The sequence below is a fragment of the Oryzias melastigma genome, linkage group LG21 (genome assembly GCF_002922805.2).
Source record: "Oryzias melastigma strain HK-1 linkage group LG21, ASM292280v2, whole genome shotgun sequence".
NCBI classification, from domain to species: domain Eukaryota; kingdom Metazoa; phylum Chordata; class Actinopteri; order Beloniformes; family Adrianichthyidae; genus Oryzias; species Oryzias melastigma.
This window is the reverse complement of record NC_050532.1, coordinates 25,206,020-25,228,943: the sequence shown is the minus strand read 5'-3', so window position 1 is coordinate 25,228,943 and position 22,924 is coordinate 25,206,020. Positions and strand designations below refer to the sequence as shown.

At 36.5% G+C, this 22,924-nt stretch overlaps 3 protein-coding genes across 8 annotated transcripts in view; all 3 read left to right on the top strand.

The window, feature by feature from the left end:
* Window positions 1–7,775, top strand: part of cd28 (CD28 molecule) — a 37,565-nt gene extending 29,790 nt beyond the window's left edge. For 3 of the 5 annotated variants that reach the window (XM_024286285.2, XM_024286284.2, XM_024286286.2), the window contains exons 4-7: window positions 5,386–5,582; window positions 5,727–5,883; window positions 5,961–6,115; window positions 7,489–7,775. In XM_024286285.2, coding sequence (XP_024142053.1) covers window positions 5,386–5,582; window positions 5,727–5,883; window positions 5,961–6,115; window positions 7,489–7,593 — 614 coding nt within the window. In that variant the 3' untranslated portion in view covers window positions 7,594–7,775. Of the gene's footprint in view, window positions 1–2,941; window positions 4,049–5,385; window positions 5,583–5,726; window positions 5,884–5,960; window positions 6,116–7,488 lie in introns of those variants that run through there. The other 2 variants (XM_036209557.1, XM_036209556.1) reach the window with 2 other exon arrangements.
* Window positions 7,776–7,943: 168 nt separating this feature from the next.
* The window catches only part of LOC112154975 (alpha-tectorin), a 34,931-nt gene continuing 19,950 nt past the window's right edge, over window positions 7,944–22,924 (top strand). For both annotated transcript variants that reach the window (XM_024286279.2, XM_036209554.1), the window contains exon 1: window positions 7,944–8,397. The gene's annotated coding sequence lies outside the window, so the exon portion shown is untranslated. The remainder of the gene's footprint in view (window positions 8,398–22,924) is intronic.
* LOC112154978 lies at window positions 17,884–22,680 on the top strand. Its single transcript, XM_024286287.2, has 5 exons — window positions 17,884–18,823; window positions 18,964–19,084; window positions 20,449–20,648; window positions 21,736–21,905; window positions 22,199–22,680. The coding sequence occupies exons 1-5, from the start codon at window positions 18,775–18,777 to the stop codon at window positions 22,280–22,282; spliced, it is 624 nt and encodes a 207-aa protein (XP_024142055.1). The 5' UTR covers window positions 17,884–18,774; the 3' UTR covers window positions 22,283–22,680.

Below are 22,924 nucleotides of genomic sequence, written 5' to 3'. Positions count from 1 at the left end.
TCAGGCAGAGAAAATACAAGCATTGTGCGAAGATCGGGAGAGCAGCGGCGACACGTCACGCCAGCGTCCACTCAACCGGAAGACATCTGCAACCTAACTAAAAGATGCTGACTCTCTGGTTTAGGATGCTTCAGCAAAACACTGAAACCAGGTTCATGTGCAGGTTCCTGATAGTGAACCACATTGTAAGAATGACAGCATCAGAAAGCAGGAGCCGCTTTCCGGGTAGCGCCGGTCTGACTGTAACCTTAGTCAGCGCTGCAAACTGAACCCGACTCTGAGAGTTTCCAGGTAAAACGCAGACGGAGGGCACAGAAACCTTTGCATCAGCACGCTTGAGGCAGGAGGTTACCTTCGCAGAATTAGCAATCTTCCGTCATTGTCTGCACGAGATGCATCTGCAAGTCTTTACATTCAGAAATTCTGAAAGTGATGTGGAACTTTATTGCAAAAATATTCGTTCTTGTAATCAGAAATATTTAAATCGGCTCAAATACTTCATGATGCAGCAAAGTTCTGCTAAAAGAAATAATCACATGTTTCTTTCAGCTGGAACAGCTGCAGTTTCTTTGAATAAAGTTTGGGTTGATGGGGAAACTGTTTTGGGAACCTTCAATGGAGACAATTTTGCTTTCAAAAAAACATGAATAAAAATTAAATTAAACTTCATGTTTTATAGAGCTTTGGAGCGTCGAAACATTCTTCCTCTTCTCTCTCCTTTTTAGATTATTTTGCACATAAATTACTATATTTGCATCCACATTAATACTCTAACAACATCTGAACTCATAAAAAAAGCATTAAAACAGACAGTTGAGAGATGACTACTATTCTTGAATTGACTGTTTTTTTTTGTTTTTTTAGCTAACATGAGTGTTTTGTTTGCTGTTTGACTGCTTCTTGTATCTTAAAATATGATGAAATCTTACAAAATAACAGTAATAAAACTCATTCTTTGGATTTCAATAGAAACTTGGGAAGAAGATATCAAATGGAAAGTAAAAGACTTAATATTTTTGTCATTCTTTGACAATATATTATTTTCCTGTATGTTTCAGATCCCTTTCCAATCATCCTTTAATCTATTTTCAAGACATTCTCAACGGTCTTTTAATTATGATCATGCTGTTTTCTAGGACATAGTTTCTCCAGAGCGGCAGCGATTCTTTAGAAATTTGCCTTTGAGTTGTTGACACAGAGTAACCCCACCCCCTTCTCCCTCCCCGTTGCTGAGAGCTCTCTGTTTACATTCTCTCCTCCTGCTAGCTTACAGCCCCTCACACCCCCAGCTTAACATTAGCGGAGCAACAAAAATGGCGAGCAATCCTGGAGCAATCCAGCCGTACAGTTTAGATCCAGATTCCAGCTCAGACGAGGAAAACTGACGTTCATGGATCTTTTTTGTCTGCAAGAGGATGCAAAGAATAGAATAGTTCAGGTAAAGTTCGTTTGCAGAAAAAATCCTCTGGAAACTGATCTCCAGGAAGTAAACGTAAAAACAAGGTCCACTAAAAAGAGGAGGTGCCGCCATCTTGGCTTTAAAAATCAGAATGGAGCGGAGCAGGGAGCTTCTGGCCCGTCCAGCGTATTTTCTACATCACAAATGTGATCTTTTTTAAACAGCAATTTTCTCGTCCGTTCCTGATTCTCGATTTGAATAAAGAAATACTCAGAAATGCAGCTTTAAGAATCATTTTCTTTACAGATGTCCTCCGTCAGCAGAAAAATGCTACAAAAACATGTTAAATACAAAGTTTACAACGTTAAATGTTAAATGTTAAATACCTAACTTTTCATCGCCTGTATAGAAACTGTAATCCAACATGAATCGCCAGAAATGTTAGTAAATTCCTGTCTTAAATGTTGGTTGCACCATGGTACTTTGGCTGTGGTGCAGCAGAAGGGCGGTCAACCTCTGATTGGAAGATCGCAGGTTCGATTCCCGCCTTGCCCGCCCATGTGTCGAAGTGTCCTTGGGCACGACACTGAACCCCACCTTGCCTCTGGTGCCAGCGTTCAACAGTGGTGCCACCATCAGTGTGTGACTGTAAACGCTTTATTTACTTTCATCAAGAAAAGTAAAAATGGACCATTCTTTCACCCTCAGAGTCCTTCTGTGGTGCTGACCTCACATCTGTCAAATGTCTGTGAAGTGCTGATGAGTTTGTTTTAATTGTGTTTGTAAACTAGATAATGTCTGTTTTCATGAGAAAAGACACAGACAAATCCTAAAATTTAAAAAGTATTTGTTTTCTCAACATTGATGACCATAAAAACTGGAACTTTTTCAGGATTTTGAAAAAGTCTTCAGTCAAACTTGTGGTGATGAGAAAAGAAGAGTTGATGGTTCAACATCCCCATTTCATCCCAGATTTGTATTCAGGAAATGAACAATATTTATTGTCATTATAGCTTAATGAAACTGAAGCGGCTACATGTTTGACACGCACAACTTACTTTAAGCTTGACAGTGATTTATTGAACATATTAGTATTATTATTGTTGTATTCTGCATTTGTGATGGCTGTGATACAATGACAGCTAGGTGGAGTTGCTTACTTCTTTATAACAATAAGCAACATTTGTGAATCTAATGCAACAAATCATCATATTCGTATTAGCATCATGACATAGTAAGTAATCATTTTAGTGTTAGGGGTCAACAAAAAATGCATAACCAGTTCACCCACTCCAACTGGCGTACCTGCGCCAGTGACATGCCCACCACCACAGAGTAAACAATCAATATCTCAAAATCCAGAGGGAAGCTGATGTTTGTGTTGCCTCAACATATCCAAACACAATCATTTCTGTGTTGTCTGTGTCAACATACTCATTGTGTTTCTGCATGACCCCCTGCTGGACAGGCGTCCTCTCCTTTAGCTGAAACTTCTGAAGATTCTGATCCTTAGTTTCCACTAGTTTTATCAGCATTTATTCAAAATTTCTTAAAGATTTTTAGGAATTCAATGGTGGTTAGCATTCTTACCTCAGAAGGCCCTGATTCAAATCCCAACAGGGACGTTTCAGTGTGGAGATTGCATGATCTCCTCGTGCATGTGAGGGTTTTTTCCTAGTGTCCTCCCACAGTCCAAAAACAGGTTTCATAGGTTTGTTGATGACTCTAAATTGTCCCAAGGGGCTACTGTGACTGTGTGTCTTTGCAGCAGACTGGCGATGTGTCCAGAATGTACCCCACCTTCACCAAAAGGTGGCTGGGATAGGCTCCAGCAACCCCGCCTGTTCAGAACGGAGGGAAATCTTCCCCGTTTGCTGTGGTAATAACTACGATCTTGCATGTTTTATGTTTTTGCAGGTTCCTGGTGTTATTTCAGCCTCAAAGGGAAACTTCAGAAGCCACAAGAAATCAAATTTTCACAGTGAAAAAATATTTCCACTTGTACTTTTCGTTCTTTAGGTTTCCACTCAGCACGTCCGGCTGCAAGAAATCACTGACTGCCTTCATTTTGAAGCTGAGGAACTTTTAAATCTGATATTTTTTAGAAATAGTTCTAGAAGAATTTTAGATGGAAGTGTCTGCAAACTCTTATGTAGAAGAAATCATGTTAAAGGTTTTTCTTTACATTCATATTTATTGGTAAGTGGGACACAAGATTGTAGCCTCAAAATGCTGATGGAAGACTATCAGAAAACACTGAAATATACTGAAAGTCATAACCTCCTCCTTCCCTCCTTTCATGTTCCTGACGTGTAAAAAACCTCACAATCTTAAATTTGATACAAACTGAAAAGAAAACTGAACTTGTTCTCTGCAATCCTGCAGAACTGCTGTTTGTCTTTACCGGCAAAAGCGTCATTTCCTGCTGCCACACAGTTTCCATCAGAGCCACTATAAAGATGAGTTCCATTGTTTTTGAAGCATTTTTGAACGTTTCACGTCAGTGTCAGCGGCTGATCTGGGCTGCAGGTGGTGAACTTTAGGGTTTTCTGTGAGTCTGAGTAAAATACTGCAGGATGGTTCTGGCTGACGGTGTGTTTGGGTGGAGAGTGATGACAGTCCTGAGTGTTTTCCTCCCTCTGTACAGTGGTGAGTATGAGATAACCTTGAAGACTTTTAGGTTTTTGTGTTCTCTTTGATTCTTGAGATCAGAAAGTGATCCTGAGTACAGAAACTGCAGTACCGAGAGTACAAACAACAATTTAAGCTTCCTAAAAATGATTACAAAAGAGCAGATCAAAAGAAACTTTAACAATATCAAAAGTTTGGCTTTTTTTTTTTTACATTTTCTACAACATTTTCTAAAGAATCGATTCAAGTTTCTGTTTTATTAATTAGAAAAGTAAATATTTTGGGACAAATTAATAATGTTTGAACTTATTGACCTTTTTAAAAGGTTTTATTAAAAAAATATATATAGATGGGTTAAAAAGTTATAAAGAAAATACATAGATTCCCAGAAAAGAGCCTTGTGGTACCCCTTTTTTCTAACTGAGCCTGATTTAAAATAAATATGACATAAAAAGTAGATAAAAGCTTTTAAATGTGTTTTTATTTATTCATTTTGTAGGTTAAAATCTCAAAGTGACCATCAGTTGCATAAAAGTGCTCCCTTAAAAGCTCAGTTCTTGCTGTTTGTTTTGATGGAATTTGTTATTTAACTTGTCTTTACAACATTTTTAACTCAAAGCATTAGGAATAGGAAACTCTGTCTTTATGTTAACACTAGACTACATTTGTTTTCATATATGCTGCTGAAAAGAGTTGTAGAGGATTTATTTTAAAAATAAAAGGATCAATTTACCTCACATGTTAAGTGTGCCAATGCTAGAACCCTGTGGAACTCCATTTTCAATTTACAACCTACCTTAATCTAAATTCTTCATATTTTTTAAAGAAAGGATTTCTTTTGATCTTTAAATATCTGGTAACAGAAGACCAACTGAACAAATAAATATGCTGTTTGAACTTGTTTAAATTTTTAAAGGTTATAATATGTGATACAATACTTGCTTTCAAAGGGATTTAAAACTTAATTTATTTTTATAAAATGTAATTATCTGCTATTAAGGTTCTATTTTAATAATTTCCTTTTATATTAGTCTAGTAGTACAAGTACATCATATTCAGGTTTAGTTTATTTCTATTTTATTTGCCTAAGCTCACAGAAATGAAAACAAATCTAAATGAAATTGAGTAAAAACTAAAAAAGTCACTAAAACTGTTGTTGCTCATTTATTTTGGTCTTCTTGTGTCTGTGATGATGACCGGTTTTAACAGTCAGGATTTGTTTGGTTTGTGTACTTCATGGTGGGAGTGTGGGCAAAGGTCGTGGTCACGCCGTGGTCTCATGGTGGCGGCAGTTTTTTTTTTTTCTGTTAGTTTCTGTTTTTCTAAAGAAGGCACATTTACATTTTCCCTTCCAGCTGTGAAGGTGGTGCAGCCCTACAGGGTGGAGAGCACCGACGGCAGAGCACGGATCCAGTGTGTCTTTCACCCGCATAAAAACCCAGAAGATCTGAAAGTGACTCTGCTCAGAGGTCTCCACGGCCGTCAGGAGCTCTGCTCCTTCTTCCTTAACCTCACAGGCCAAACAGAGACACATGGAGGGAGACAGGGACGGGTGAGAACAAAGATTTTAGTGTCCTTTTTAGGTGAATATTATGTAACTGAAGAAAGAAAAAGACAGATCATGATGCAACACCTTTAAATATATATTTATATTGCACAAAAACCAAGACAGAAAATAACAAAAAATCTGTTTCAGGTGCAGTGCTCTGCTCAGACCACAGATGGCGCAGTAGAGGTCGCCCTGTCCAATCTGACAGCTTCAGACACCGACATCTACCGCTGCGAGATTCAAACCTTCTATCCGCCTCCATACCTGCAGCTCACCGGAAACGGCACGCTCGTCCATGTGATAGGTGAGGAGACCCTCTCCAGGTGTGTTCACGCTCACCTGCTGCTCCGTCTCATTTCCAACCTGTGCCTCCACCAACAGAGCGTCCTGACTGTCCTTCTGTGAATGCTCAGAGACAGCATGAGGAGGAAGAGGAGGAGGAGAAGAAAGAGGAGACGGTGACAGCAGCCAGCGCTCCTGTGGCTGTTCTGGTGACAGTAATCATCTGTGTCCTGGTGATCATCATCTACCTGCAGGTCAGAAGGTCACACCAAACAATCTCTCATTAACTTCACTCTGGAGTCTAAAACTTTAGGGATTCCCTTGGGGGTCCTTGATTTCGGCTTAATATGTTCGAATTAGAGACATTTGGAAGACAAAAATCAATAGTTAAGTGTACATTTTGAGGAAAAAGCTGAGTATTAAAATACAAAAATACTACTGATAAGTTTAAAGTTCCACTCCAACTATTTTTATTTATTTATTTTAAAGCCTTCTAAGTTGTCTTTTAATTATGATTATGCAGTTTTTAGGCAAAATCAGAAAACCTGTGTCGTTTTTTGAAGACATACTTTCTGTAGAGCAGCAGGAGCTCTTTAGAAATTCTCCACTGGACTGTGGGCGGGGCTGGCGCAGAAGTAAATCACGCATTCCTTTGTTCACCCATTGACTTACAGCTTTTCACAAGCCCAAGCTAAAAAAAACAAAAAAAAAAAAAAAAAAAAAAAAAACAAACTGCGATCCAGATTCCAGCTGAGACGAGGAAAACAAAGACATTCACGGATCTATTTTTTTGCAAGTGGATGCATCAGAATGGAGCAGCGCAGGAAGACTTTCACCCACCCATCGCAGTTTCTGTGTCACAAACTTGAGCTTTTTCAAATCGTGGGTTTTCATCTGCTCCCGATCCTTCAAGATCTAAATAAAGAAATACCCAGAAAGGCAGTTTTAATCTTAAATTATTTTATATATGTCCTCTATCATGACAAAAATGCTACAAAAACATACTAAAAACACCATTTGGATTAGACTGTTCCGTGGTATGGTACAGTCCGGTCTGGTACTTTAAGCATTTCCATTGCAAAATGGACCCTTAAAACCGTACCCACCCGAACTTCTTAAGGGCCGTAATTCAATTTTTACCAAATGTGCAAAAGCGGAATTGTAAACGCAATCTGGTCCTTCAGTCCAGAACTGCTGTGTAACATACGTATTTTTTAAAAATATGATCGGCACAAAACAAAATATATAAAATAATAATGGTAAATCATGAAGAAAATGTATTGGCCAATCTTAATTCCAACACATCTTGTTCCTAAAATATGTTCCCATTTTTTTCAAAACAGTTCAGCTTTCAAATAATAACCAGAATAAAACCATATTAACAAAAGATTATTTCTGTTCTCCCAGCTAAATTAATTTTTTTTTTAACTTGTAATTTTTTAAAATAACTTAAAATGTGTCCTGTCTGAGAAAAATCTGTTGCTTCTACCAATTTTTCATCATGCACACGTTTTTGGGTTTATAAAAAAGACTTACTGTGTAGATAGCTTGTTAAAAAAGAAATTTAATACACTAAAATACAGATTTTAATTTTTTTCTTACATAAAGTGTTTTTTTTCATCTGCAGATTGTTCAGTGTGAGCGAAACAGGAGGGAGGTGGTGAGGACGCCGCTGCCTTACGTTCATCACAGAGCCAGTCCCAGCTCATTTCTGACCAAAAGCATTGTATGAGCGTTCACAAACTTGTGCGTGTCTGCACACTTATGTACTTGTCAAGTACCTAATTCTGTTTACATTCTGGTAAACACATGTTGTATTGAAGCTGCAGCTTTGTTTAGGTGGAAGTACCATGTACAGATTATCACTCAGACTGAGATGGATCTAATTATTGATCTCAATGAAGTAGAAATCTTGTTCGTCATAACTGCTTATATTAATGTATTCATGTTGTATTTTCTTGAAAATGAAGTGCAAATGTTTTCATTTCTTAACATGACCTTTTTTTTAAAAAAAAAAAATAAGGGTTTATACTCTATGGAATTATAACGAAGAAAAAAACAAACTTGTTTGTAAATTAATTTTGCTTTTAAAAAGTAAAAGTATTTACCTATCTTTGTATTTTTGATCAATATTAAAAATCAATCTTTCTGTCCTATAATGCAGATAGTTAAAACACCTCTAAGTTATGATTTTGTTACATGTCAATCACTGATACTAAATGTTTTATTTTAAGACACTCGGAAAGAGGTGTCACTCCTTGTTGAATTAATCCCCCAAACCCCAAAATGCTGAAGTGGATGAGGTTGTTACGCTCCATAAAATCAGATCGGAGTGGTCATCTGTCTTTTACGAACTCTTCGATGATTTCTCTAATTTCCCTGCGGCTGTAGCGCGTGACAACTTAAGAGAACGACGAAAGTTCAAGTGCAAGAAAAAGAAAAAAGTTAAAAGATCAACACCTGTCTCGGAATGAACCCCTGTTGGATAACAGACTTTGATTGGTTGGATTTCTGAACCTTTAAAACTTAAGTGCTGGTGAGTTACCGCCCTTCTGCTGCTGGGTGTTAGCATACTTAGCTAAAGTTAGCAAAATCTCTCTGTTGCAGCATTGATGGAATTGGATTTTATTTTCAGTAAAACCAGTCTGAATATGAATGATGTTATAAATCCAATGACTTTGGTTTATTATCATGCTCTATTGGAGTTTAATGTATGTTACATTTGTAAATGTCTGAAAACATCTTATTTTAGCCTCAAAGAGTTGGATAAGCTAAAGTTGCCGCTCTATCTTTTTGTGTATGCAAAATTGGACGCCATATTGGATATTTCGAGATGTCTCCTGATGTGCCATGATTAGACGAGCTGGAAAAACAAGAACATGACTTTTCACAATTAAATTGTTACTGTCAGCTAGAACTTGAAGAAACATTTTAGGAAGTTCTGAGTGGGTTTACTCTCAATAATGTAGGTTTAGGCTGATGTTGTCGCCTATATAAAGTTAATGGAAGCTTTAGCCTTTGCACTATTTCCTTGTTTTCCAGCAAAACCACCAATCATTTTGATTCATAGAGGATGACCATGGTATTTGTATATGTGTTAGACCTCAGATCAGACCAGACAAAATAAAGCCAAACTCAAGCCAACATTATTCATAGTCTCAATGAATGTCTGCTGAGTTTAAAAAAAAACTCTGATGCCTCAGTTTGGATGGATTGATCCCATTTTTGCCCCAGTTTTGAGAAGGAACAGATGTTGCAACAATAAGCTTTATTCTCAACTGTCCTTATGGGGGGATAGGGGCTGAAAAATGAGTCAGCTTGTATGGGATATGCAGGTGACCTACACAAAGTATCTAGGTCGTAGATCTTTGTGTGAGTTTGTTGGGTGATAACGTTCATGCACATTTCTTTTTCTATTGTAGTGAACTCTTGTACACAAGGGTTAGTAAGGGAGAATAGGTGAGGTGCAGATGTGTGATATGGATTCGTCATTTTTTCCTCTGATGCTTCTTCCAGCAGGATAACATGCTATGTCATAGAGCTGGAATCATCTCAGAATGGTTTCTTGAACATGACAATGAGTTCACTGGACTCTAATGACCTCCACAGTCACCAGATCTCAATCCAGTAGATCATCTTTGGGATGTGATGAAATGGAAGCAGGGATGTCCCGATCCGATCACGTGATCGAAAATCAGGCTCCATCCCGTGGTTGATGACTCGATCGAAATCGGACGTTGGCCCCCCTATCAGAATCGGATATTTAATTTATTCTTATTATGATCAGCACTTTATATTTCAAGCTTACCATTCTGGATAAATACTCTACTAGATGTCTGCATGTCATGAACAGATGACAAAATGTCATTGCCATAAAACGAAGCAGAATACAGCAGCTGTTTAAACAGCATGCTAGCATAAACATTTCACTTAAGCTAACGATTTGATCACAGATTCAGACTTCCAGGATCAATAACTCTTTTAGAAACGCTTTAAACTGATAGTGTCTATTGGGTTGTCCTAACACAAACAACAACCTCTAAGGGTATTTCAACAGAAAAACGACAGAGTTTTTGTTAGTTTTTAATGTGAAGCTCTTCTTGCTGCAGACAAACAGGGGCTAAACAGCAGCTGCTAACTGCTAGCGGCGTGATTTAACTTCTTAGGACAAGAACTGTCCTTTGATATGGATGTTTTATTTATCTGACAGAGAAATAAAAGTTAAGAAAATTAACTACTGTGGTAATAAAACCGAAAAATTGATTTCTAAAGAGCTTAAAAAACGATTCACATAATCTTAAAAAAATATGCAAAAATAAAATAAAAAATGAATAAACAAAAACTAATAATGATATCAGTTATTCATGAAAACTCATCAAATTCATGCAAAAACAAAATCATAATTTATTTTTAAGAATTTTAAACGAGGACAGGAAATACATTTGGTTAAAAATGTTCAATAGTTCTAAAGATATTCAAGCTAAAGTCTCTAAACTTTCTCACGTGACTAATTATCACTTATATAACAAGAAAATTATATTTTTCCTAGTTTATATTTGCTCTATTTCTACTTGTTTATCCAAGCTACTTCACAGAAATGTTCTATTGAAGTTTTTAATGATAAAAGAAGGTTAATGAAATATAAATAAGAGACAACACAAATCTGTTTATTCAATTTGTTTATGTTTTAAATGTGTTACAAAAGTATCTGATCGGGACTCTGACTCTCAAAATCGAATGACTGAATCAGATCGGGCCCGAAAAAACCTGAACGGGACATCCCTAAATGGAAAATTAGATACATGATTTGCAGCTGAAAAATCTGCAGCAACTGTGTGATGCTATCATGGCATTATGAAGGAGTGTTTCCAGTACTTCATTGGATTTGTGCAACCAAAAATAAAGGCAGTTCTGAAGTCAAAACGGGGTCCAACCCAATAATTATGGATGTTCCGGTCAGGTTAATTTGTCCTCGATTCGACATCAAAAACATTTTTTTTTATTGGAGTGGTGTAAATGTGTGTGTGTGATTGAGGCCCTGTGACAGACTGGCGACCGGTCCAGGGTAACCCCTGCCTTTGCCCATCAGTATTGGGGTTAGGGTCTGGCCCCCCCGCGACCCCAAAAGGGACAAAGCGGACAAGAAGATTAATGAATGAATGTATTGGAGTGGACCTTTTAAAAACTTCATGGCTGATAATGAAAAGAGGAAATTAGACATTTATTATTTATATGTTTTAATTCATGTTCTCAGCTTTTCACGTCAGTTTTGTCTCTGCTTTTACTCTCTAGTTTGAGTTTTCAATTATCAAAGGTTCCTCTGATTTAGCTGATCACTTCCTCAGAATCTTTTCTATTCTTTACCCTTACTTTCAAAGTTTTTTTATATTACTGAAGGAACTTGAAGCAATTGAGTTCCGAATGCTGATGTGATCTGCCCTAGATCACAGTTTTTCTGTATTAACATTATACATTAACATTGTATGATTAATTTTAGTTATTTAACAGATGCTTTTATCCAAAACAAATACAAATGAACAAAAAAAGAAAACACTTGTTCATAGTGGCACAATGCTGGACCTTTTTTTTTCTTTAGGAGACAAGGTAGTCAAAAAATAATTTAGTTTTCAGTCTTTGGTTTAAGATTGTAAACAAAGCTGCTCTGCGTGCTGAGACGGTCATTCAATGCCGAAATGGTCATTTAATCCCTGTTGGATCAGAGAGCTGACAAGTTTAGCTTCTGATCTTTTGCCATGTTATGCAGAAACCACCAGATGTCGCTCATTTACAGATCAAAGTGTGCATTGAGGAGAATACACCTGGACCAGTGTGTTCGAGTACAGTGTAGTTTATCAGTCTTTAGGCAAGTTTCAGAGCTTTGAATCTGATAAGGGCTGTAATTGGAAGCTGAGGATTAAATTTTAGGCTTTTTAAAAACAATATCTGCATTCGGCTGCAAAGATACTTTTATTACTGTGAAATAAGAACAAATCTTCCAAATGCTGACAGTTATGTTGTAAAGATGGAAAGAAAAGAAGAGCTGAGTGTCATCTGCATAGAAGTGGGAAAAAAAACCACGTGAGCAAATGACTGTGCTCAGAGACTTTGACAGAGAAGAGGAGGGGGAACACTCTTGCAAAATTGGTAAGATCTGTATTTCTTCGTCTGCCGAGATCTTTGGACTGTTCAACTTATCAGGTTGAATTTCAACCAGTTCAGAGCCATTCGAGCATTACCAAATTCACATAAAATAGAACGAAGAATGAGATTAAGGGGGTCAAAGGCTTCAAAAATATCAAAACACAGGATTGGCCAATAGCTCAATCCAAACGAAGAGATTGGACTGTTTGGACAATTTCTGCGAAGTGTCCACATCTAAATTTTGATTTGTTTGTGTCAAACTTTTTCAACAACAGAAAGTTTGCTGTTTGAATAAAAGCTGCTTGTTTCAGAATTTTAGTTAGGAATGACAGTATCAAAACAAGTCACAAGACTTTCTACAATTAACGATCCAAGAGTTGATTTCTTTAGTACCTGCCTGACTCTAGCTCGTGTAAGTGTGGTGGAGAGAGTACCAGTAAATGGACACAACGTTTTTTGTGTTACAGTCAGGGTTTACATGAATGCAATGGCTTGTAGATAAAAAGAAGAGGATTGGCACAAGTAATGGGGTGACAAGAGACTAATCCGAATGCTAATTCTGCAGTCAGACAGACGAAAGTTGAAATGCCTGAAGTGTGGCAAGATTGTTTGTCAGTTAAAAAACCAAGTGCTAATGTTTGCCCCTGTAGTATTGAAAACTCAGCATGCAGGAGGGAGAGGAAGTAGGGATTAAAACATCTGAAAGTGTTTCTTGGACTCTATGTTGTTACTAATTTTGTCATGGTTGTTAGAAAGTTTTTTTAATTTTTTTAGTAGCACTGTTTGAAAAAAGCCATAAGAACTCTGAAAGTCAGCTAAAAAAGGGAGTTTTTGTCTTTTCTCAGTTCTGCTCAGCTGATCTTAGAATGATCCGTTGATAAGGTATCGGATCTGGAAACCTTTATGTCCTTCCTCTTGCAAGGCCACTGGATAAATCTACGGAAAACAAGAACATTTTGTTATTGCACACAAGAAATATTCAAAACAACTCTTGCATTATCCTATACTTCTCCTGTCAAAGTTTAAATGTTTGTCCAAAGGTGTGTGGCTGGTTGAGAGTTCTCACAGACTTGACAGCTTAACTGGGGTCAATGCAGAGCAAAGACAGATGTGAAATACATGACCAGGGCTCTCTTTATATTGAACCCAAACTGCATCCACAGATTCCCAACTAAGAAATGACACAATGACTGTCAGGTTTCAGAAAGCCCCGCTCGATGGTGCAAACATGGAAATTCTTTTACAGAAGTTCAAGCAAAGATCAACTACTGTGACTTCTGGAAATGAAGAAAAGATTCTACATCTAGTCAGCCAACACCAGCTCTGTAATGTTACAAAGATTATGTCACAAAAATTCTATTATAAATAAGAATTTCTTATTTTGTTGTATTTATCCACCACTTCTTAAAGTCAGTTCATTAGAATCATAGAATCAATGTCTAACAGCACCACTGTCTCCAAATGAACACTTTCTGTTGTTGCTATAAGTCCAGCAGGTTTATCCTCCAGTTCTGTCTGGATCCTGTTTAAAATTGTCACAATTTCTTCTGCCTCATCACCATAAGCTTAACGTTATACAGACTGGAATGAACAGAAGTGACCAAGGGGTGAGGGTGGGGGTGTCTCGTATCGCATGCGATTTTTTTAAATTTATTTATTTATTTATTTTTTTACCCCGTATGCAGACGGTGGAGTAATAGCATAAAAAAATGAAATTCACCAAAAGATGGGCTAATAAGCATAATTAGTTTGACGCTAACCATCTAACTGGTGCTCGCCAAAGAGGATAAAATGCTTGCAGGTGGCGAGTGCTGTGACCTGTGATGACAATTTTAAACTATTGTAAGTTTATAAAGGACAATTAAGAAAAAAAATCAAACAAGTAAAATGGTGTAAAGTGCTTTAAATGTCTGGAACAAGTCCTTGAACCCTGCTGATCATTCAGAATTCTTAGTACTTTAAAGTAAATTACAGTTATAAAATATTCTGAGGATTTTTCCGAATCAAAAGCTGAAAAAAATTCTGAAGATGCTAGAATATGATTCTCCTGAACTCAAGATGAGACGAGGATGTGAGCAGAGTTGTTTTTAAATTTAAATTTTCTCACATTTTTGTCCTTTGTCTTAAAAATGCTGTAAAAAGAAAATGAATTCTGAGGAATGAGAAAATCTGAATACAAACATTATAAAACCTAATTTGTGCTGCTGGTTAGGGCTGCCACGATTATTCGACTAATTGACAACTAATTGACTATTAAAATAGTCGACGAATAATTTGGTCGTTGACGTCGAAGCGTCGTTTTTTGTTTGTTTTTTTTCCTTGATTTGATCTTAAAACTACGGTTCGCGCTTTCTAATGCCGGGTCTGCTGTTCTCTTTGTCACACATGCGCAGTGGTGCTAATCCGGTCAGCAGTGACGTCACAGGAAGTTCTCGGTAGGCTCATAGCAACACGCTAGCTAAAAAATGTGGGAAACATAAGGAAAATAAAAGAGGAAAAAGTGTCAAATTTAATTTCTGCAAGACAGAACTTGTGTTCCATGAGAGCACTATGTTGATAAATGATCACCTGAAGATGAAGCATGTTGTGACTGAGTTTGATCATGGTGAACAGAGAGCTTCCTCTAGCTAAGCTAACATCGGCGCTAACACAGCTAGCTCTGCCGCGGCTTTCATTACTGCGCAGTTTGGAGATGAACCAGAAGATCTGCAGGAGATCTGTGTCTATGGCGCTTCTGTCTGCATAGTGAACGTTTTATAATCTGCGCTCTTCTAACCAAACACCGCGAGGACGGCGTCGATAATGAGTTTACGCTGGAAATGAACCGCTCGTCCAAGGCTTCATTCATATTCCGCGCCGGGATCACATAGTTCGGTTCGAAGAGCAGATTATGAAACATTCACCGCGCAGACAGAGAGGCTGTGTGTCGTACAGATCTGCCGCAGAGTTATGGAACGATTTAAAACTACGAGTCCCAGAAGTGAAGGAGCTCACCTAAAAGTCCAGAGCTAAGTTTACAAGTGTAGCATTACATTATCTGCATTAAGCTACAAGTAAATGTAACTTAAAGTCACAAAACGACAACAAACAGCAAAACAACCACAACATTAAAGAAGTAACACAGATTTATGGGTTCTCCCCCAAACTGAACAATATGAAGTACCGGTCTGCGCATGTGCAGTGGATGTAGGTGGTGAAAGAATGAAAGTACTGTTGTTCATTCTAACATCCCATGCTTTTCTCCCTTTTTAAAATATAAATTTCCCCATTTTTATTTATTTTCTTTGTTTATCTGGGCATCCTCAGGTTTTATATAGGAATATCTTCAGTTCAAAGATGTCATTAGTGTTTTGCTTTAATAAATGGGCCCCAGTGAGCAAATATTTTGAGTGTATTTATATCTGCAAATAGCTTTTGAAATACTTTATACATGTTTTATTAAATATATGTTTTAAAGCTTTAAAAAAGGATTGCAGGCTTTAATAAGTTTTCTGTAGTTGATTCAGATTACCTCATTTGATTTAAATCTTATTTTAATGCCAGAAACAAATGAAGGAGAAAAGCTGCATGATTCATTAAAAGATTAATAAACTATTGTTTTTATTTTAGTTAGAATAGAGCTTAAAGACCTCAAGTTTAAAGATAATGATGGTTAAGATGAGCGTTTTACATCCAGTCACCGCACGAACCGATTAGTCGACTAATCGAAAAAAATAGTCGGAGATTAGTCGACTATTGAAATAATCGTTTGTGGCAGCACTACTGCTGGTGCATATTTATTGTGATATATTTTATCATTTTTGTTTTTACGAAGAAAACATGAATCTGCTTTGCTCTTTGTTTTGCCTGAAAGATAAAGTTTTATCTAACAGACTAACCAGAACACCAGGTTCAAACTATCAGTGCTGACTGTGGTTTCCTTTCAACTGATGCACAAAAAAAGCAGCTGAAGCTCAAGTGCTAAAAAACAGGATGTAAAAAAAAAAAAACTCTGCTGACAGTAGTGATACAAGATCATTTTGCATGCTTAGCAGCGATGATGGATGATAATAAATGTGTGAAGAAGCAGCTGGGTGAAAAAACATCTTCTTTGGTTTTCTTTTTGAGTTTTACTAAAATATAAACATGTTTTAGGTTCTGTGTAACCCTTCTGTAATAAGTTTGATTTCTTAGGGATGTGCAGCTTTAAAATGCCATATAATTTCATGTCAATATTTTTTAATGAAAAACAGTAAAAAAAAAAGAATTAGTTTAAACATTAAAAGTTTCCTTAAAATAGCTTCAGTGTAATTTTGAAAGTTTAAAGTTTAGCTGAATGATCATAAACCCCAGGTTTTTTTTGCTACTTAATTTAAAAATAGTATAATAAACTAAAAATGTCTGAATCTATTTGTTGTCATCAATGGATCTTAGGTCTTAATACTTACAGATAAAGTTCTAAATACTTCAAATTGGATTTTAGGGGTTGAATAATCTTTTTTGGAAGTTAAAGACCCACTCTAATGAAACTCGTGTGTCTGTGTTTTTTTTAACATGTTCTTGTTGCATTTTCTCCTGATGAAGATCGTGTATAAAGAAAATTATGATTTTAAACAACGTTCTTTTTATTTAAATTGAAGTGATTCAGGAGGAGATGAAAACATTTTATTTAAAAAAACTTGTTGTTGTGCACAAACCACAATCGGCAGGCCACAAAATCAAATCAAATCAAACTTCATTCATAAAAGCGCATTTTATACTCTCAGCAACTCAAAACGCTTCACATTTAAAAACAAAACATACACAGTAAAAGCCCAACCCACACTTCACACACACACACCCTACCCATAACACCTACACCCATGACCCCACACACAATACTTAAAAAGAAAATTGAGAAACTTGTAAAATAAACTTAATATAAACTTAAACTTAACTCTGCTGTGAGGAAACAGTATTGAGGATTCTATCATACCAGGGACCAGCTCAGTCAAAGGAACATCGGCATGGCACCCACCCAGACCGGGACAGCAACGGAGTCCACTCCACAGCTGTGAGGCTGCAGTGCAGGACTCCAGCCGCCCCGGCAACGGCGAGAACCACGGCAACGGCCCCAGACCAAGCAGACAAGCCCTGATATGATAGAACCCACAGGAAACACTGGGGTTAAAACCAATGTAAAATGCTTAAATGAAATACATAAAATGCATTCAAAACGCAAAATCAAAAATAGGTATAAATTCATAAGATAAAATGAAATAAACTAATATATTAAAACTAAAAGAATAAATAGGCAGATAAGATCAACTAAAAGCAGAATTTAAAAGGTGAGTCTTAAGCCTCTTCTTAAAAACCTAATAATTAGTCATAAAATTGATTGGAAAATACACATGTCAATACACACTAGTAAATAATTCCATTATAACTCTTAATCATAAATAAGCGTAAGACGAGAAAAGGAGAGTTGCGCGGCGCTTGCAAGTAAGAGCAGGGGCGTGCTCTCAGTCATTGTCTTGAGTTTGAGTTCTTTTGTTTTGTAAAAAATGTTTTTGTTAAAATGTTTCACCTGAAGCTTTTGCATGGAGCTACGAAGTATTCTTATTTGTTTCTTAAGTATAAATAATTGATTTGTTGGTTATATTTTGTTCACATTTTTAAGTTTTTATATGTATATATATATATATATGAGATGATCTTATAATCGTGAACTGAGTGAAATGATGATCAAATCTATTGTCAGAACTGCTTATTATCACGTTTACTGTTTCAGTTTACTGTTTCATCGTGACTTTACACTACATCAAGTGCTAAACACTTCAGGGAACTCCTTCAAGATTGTTGGAAAACCATTACAGGTTGCTACCTCTTACAACAAATTATTTAATTACAATTAATACGATAATTTGACTGCCCTTTAAAAAAGGGCTTCTTATACTTTCACTGTGAAAAACCGAAACAGACAATAAATGATTAAAACAAGAAAAAGAGAGAAACCGAGTCTAACCTGCCAACTTGGCCGAAACAAAAATGTGGAGCGTCTCCTTGGACTTCAAACCACACACAGGTAAGTCAGTTTGATTTTCAAATTTTTAAAAGAGATGATTAAATAAATAGTTTTTCTTAAATGTATTTAATCATTTGTAATTTTTGATAAAGAAAGTAAAAAGGAGGGAGTGAAATCTGATTACCAAAAATCAAATTTGGTATGAAAATTTTGGAGATTTTGTTTGTTGGTCATGTCTCTACAACTTATCCTTGGTTAAAGTGTATCGTAACAGTTTGACAAACAACAGTACAAATAGTTCCATTCATTTTAGACTCGTGTTTTATTTAGAACTCCAAGATATTTTTATCATTACAACACATTGTTTGCGAGTAGAAATATACTTCTTCACATTTTAAATGTGGTTTAAATCTATAGCAAGTTATATTTAAAAAACATGAATTTGTAGGGTTTGAACCCTAACCTACAACATAATCTACTAGCTCAGCTTGCACAAAAGGAAGTTGATGAACAAAGTGACTCTTGATCAGAAAGTGGTTTGCTTTACAAAAAGTGTTGTTCTGTTTGTAAAGCAACACAAATGGGCAACTGTAAGATGACAGGAAATAGCTTAAAGTTATCACCCAAAGATATCACCTCTCAAGCACGAGTTTGATTACTATCGCAGCTCTTGACGTGTCACGGCTTTAATATCCTGTGGTTGAGTTCATCTTGAGTAGTAGTCTTCATGATCTGATGGCTCAGTTTCATGTGTGATTTTTCACAGCTTGAAGAAGCAGCCGGGCAGAGATGAGACCCTACGTCCTGACGGTCATCTTTATCGCTCAAATGAGCCATGGTAGGACTCCATTTGATCATATATTAACACATTGCTCATGTTTTGATGCTTCTTGTAAGGAATTTATTACTACTGTACCTTGATTAAAAAAAAAGAGCAAAAACTTGTAACTTGATTCATTGTTATGCTTGACTTCACAGGCTACAAAGTTACCCAGTCTGTGTTTCAGAACATCTACCCAAATCAGTCAGCCATTATCGTCTGTGAACACTCGGCTCAATCTGGAAGAGTTGAAGATTTTCGACTAAACAGTGTTTGTGGGTAAGTGACCTGTCAAAATCATATTTTTCTTCTGTTCTGGTCTTAGTGCTCAGCTTGGTCCGGTTTATCTCAAATCATGTTTTAGTTGTCGGATAGTTCTGATTGCATTTAACTCTGAAGACTTGAGACTTAAAGTCTAAACATGACACATCCGATCCCAAGCTTCTTTCGCGTTTGTGCTAGTTTTTCTTTGATAGTTTTTATGCTGGAGTTATTTTGGTAGAAATTGTCCTCCAAGCAGTGGACTAGTGTGAGTGTCTGTCCTCAACTTGGAAAAGTGTGAGTCTGAATCCATCAGAGATGGATAAGGGATATAAAAATAAGAGTACAGGTTGACCTCCTTGGTGTGAAGTCAATCATTTGTCTCTGAATGTTGCCAAGAAAATATTGTGATTATTTGGTGCAGCACTATGCCATGAACACTTTTTCTGTAGAGATGAGGAAGAAGTAGGGCTTGGCGATATAGATATTTTTTATATCACAATCTAGTTTTTTATTTCACGTGATAATGATATAAGAGAAATGTGTAATCATCAGTAGGTTGTTCAAAGTTAAATTTTTCAGATTACTAAAAAAGCCATATATATTGCAAACTAAATTCAAAATTAAAGCAAAAGCTTCAAGTTTCAAAAGAGAATATAAAGCTGCTTGATCAGTTCCATTTAAAAAATAAAGCATTAATTCTATAAATAAATTCTAATGTTTTCAAGTTTCACTAGTAAACATAAAATTGACAAACATTTTTTTTACTTTGCTGACCGCACACAAATGCTTCGTGCCCGGGGTGTCTACATGATACATGCATTCCCATAGGATGCCTGAAGAATTCCCCCACAAACTGCACTCTGATTGTCTGATTCCCTCATCTCCAACAGTCAAGCTGCTCACAAAGCGCACGCACGTGTCACGTAAGCAGAACTAACGGGAGTGCTTTTCAACTTTGAAAAAAAAAAAATCTACAAAAGATACCTAACTCACCTTTACATGTTGTACAGCGCACACCACGACCTGTTGGCAGCAGCATGCCCATAGAAAAAAATGTGCACAAACATTCATTCTATTTGCTTTGCACAGCTTTTTGCCCATTGCAGGGAGGTGTTGAACTCTTTGACTGAATCAGCTGTTTAGTCCAGATGATTATAAAGAGGATTATCCATGATAGAGTCTAGTTTCTTTAACATCCTCATCCACCACAGTCGCACGCTAGGCCATCCCAGCATGGAGCCGGATCGTCACTTTGTCGATCTTTTTCCTGTCAGTGCATCCAACCCCCTGCATTGAATTAACTAAATATATTTGTTATGTTTGTTTACATATTATGTTTAGAAACCAACCAAGACCTGTAATCTCTTTTTGTATTTCAGAACAAAAACAACAATTCTCTGCCAGAAGGGAAGTTCAAACTGTGGAAATATTTTTTATCAAACTCCTTTAAACAAGGTCGTCTTCTTGCTGTTCAACATTGGAGAGGAGGCCATGCAGGTGTCCTACCAGTGTGAGTTTACACTAGAGATAAACGATCTGTTTCTGACAGAAACTGGAGAACCAATCAAACTACAACCAGGTATGTTGATGTTATCTGGAGAGTTTCTGCTGAAGTTTGTGGTTTTAAAATTCTCTACATTTAGTTTGATAACAGTCATAACCAGAACAGGTGAATGTTTTTTTACAATCCATCTGCTTTCCACATTAACTATTTAGTCTACTAACTCCTAGCTCCATTAAAAGAGCAGCTGGTTCCAAATTCTTCATCTGTTATTTGAAGGTCTGAAAGGGTTTTGACACGGAAGACCAACAAATAACACAACATAAAATCTAAACCCACAAGTGAAACATGTTAAAATAGACCTGAAAATGTCAAAACTGCAGAATAATAATTGAAATACTGAAAAAATATATTTTTCTGTGAGCATCTTCATGATCTAAAAAACAGAAAAAGCTTCAAATAAATAGAACTAAGGATTGAAACAGTGCAACAAATTTGTTCTTTGAACTTTTAATGTGCGATGCCTTGTTTGATCAAGCTCATTTTAGGGCGCTATATAAATAAATAAAAAAAAATTAAAATCAGATCTGCTGCTAAATTAGCATCTGTCACTTTTTGACATGTGTGGGAGAGATAAACCCATATCACTTTAGCATCACGCTTGACCCTATAAATAATTATTTTACAAATTAAAAAAATCCTAATTTCGTTTTTGCCCTTTTGTAAAATATTGACAGAAATAACGTACTGTTTTTATACATATTTTCGTACAAAATTACTGTTGTTAATATTTTTTTTAACTTTTCCATAACTTCTATCAGCTAAATTTAGGTTTTTAGACGGAAATACTCTCCTAATTCATGTGACTTTCTGCCTTCTTAGACTTAAAAATGAATTAATGGGAAAAACTTTTTACCACATTTAAGCTAAAAATAGAAAAAGAGTCAATCAGGTGTTTATAAAGATACATGTCCTAAGCAGTTCCTATGAGCTTTTCTTTTTTGACCCAAATACTTTTTTCTCACGTTTTCACACTGACTTGTTTATTTTTAATTTTACTTTTATTAGTCTGACATAAATTCTCTCTGTATGATTATTGAACTTTGTGATTGATTAGTAAATTATATGGTAGAAGCAGGAAATAATTCCACTTTTCTCTCATCAGTTCAAAAGGAAACGAGGAGACAGAGTACCATGCCCCCAACTCCTCTCTCTCCTCCTCCTCCTCCTCATCTTAAGTCAGAGGCTCCTCTGGTGATGTGGATCCTGATTGGTCTGCTGGTCTTGATGCTCCTGTACAGTGGCTTTGTCACCTGCTGCTACATTAGACTCATGGTGAATGTTTTCTGAATGATTCAGGGGAACAGGACAAACCTGATCCAAACCTGATCCTGCTCGGATCAGAAGAATGACTCCTGTGCAAACATCTAAGCTGCAGAGCTGGGAAAAATGAAACGGAGAAAAGCAGCTTTGTGCTCATTACATGCAGAGTTTCACTGTTTTCTCCCTCCTTCATTTGCATGTTCTGGGCTGCACCTTGGCTGATTGAAGATACCTGTCAGGCATATTCTAAAACAAATTTGCGGATTTTTGTGTGACTGTTTTATGTTTTTCCTGTTATTTCACAGAGAAGCAACCAGGACAGGGAGAACCCCACCTACGTGGAAATGAGGAAAGTTCCTCTGTCCCAAAACAACATCTACTATAATTAGAGGTTTGACCCGACTGCAGTTCTGCACCCGTGCTGAGCTTCATGCTGGTGTCATGTCAAAGATGAGCAGCAGGGGGCGATAAATCCCACCTGCACACATGGGGAGTTCACAGTTTTCCAATTTGGCATCATGGAATTTAATTATTAACGCTTTACTTCAACGTAGCATCTATGTATTTATTTGTATGTAGCTTTAAATTTTTTTAAATATTTTTATACTTTCTAACTTTTCTTAGAAACTTTACTTATCCATACAGTATTACTGTTTTGTTACATTTCCTAAATACTGTCAATGGCTTTGTTTTGTTGCTTTAAAAATAAAAGCAAACATAACCCTTGTGCAATGCTAGGCATGTTTACATTAAAAGTGGGGTCACCTGGAACCTATAAGACAGCGCTCTGAACTCTTTTTTTTCCAAGGATTTTTTATCTTTACTGGTGTCCGTGGCAGACATAAAATCCTGTCCACCTTTGTCATGGAGGATCATACATCAATATAAGAGTGGGGTCATAAGAAAGCACAAACAAGAACTGTTTTAAATTAGTGTCAGAATTCTGGGATTTCTTCCCAACAAACATCTAAACAAGCATCTAAAACTGTTTAGAAAAAAAGGTTTCTTTTGCGAGCTTGTTGAAATACTTT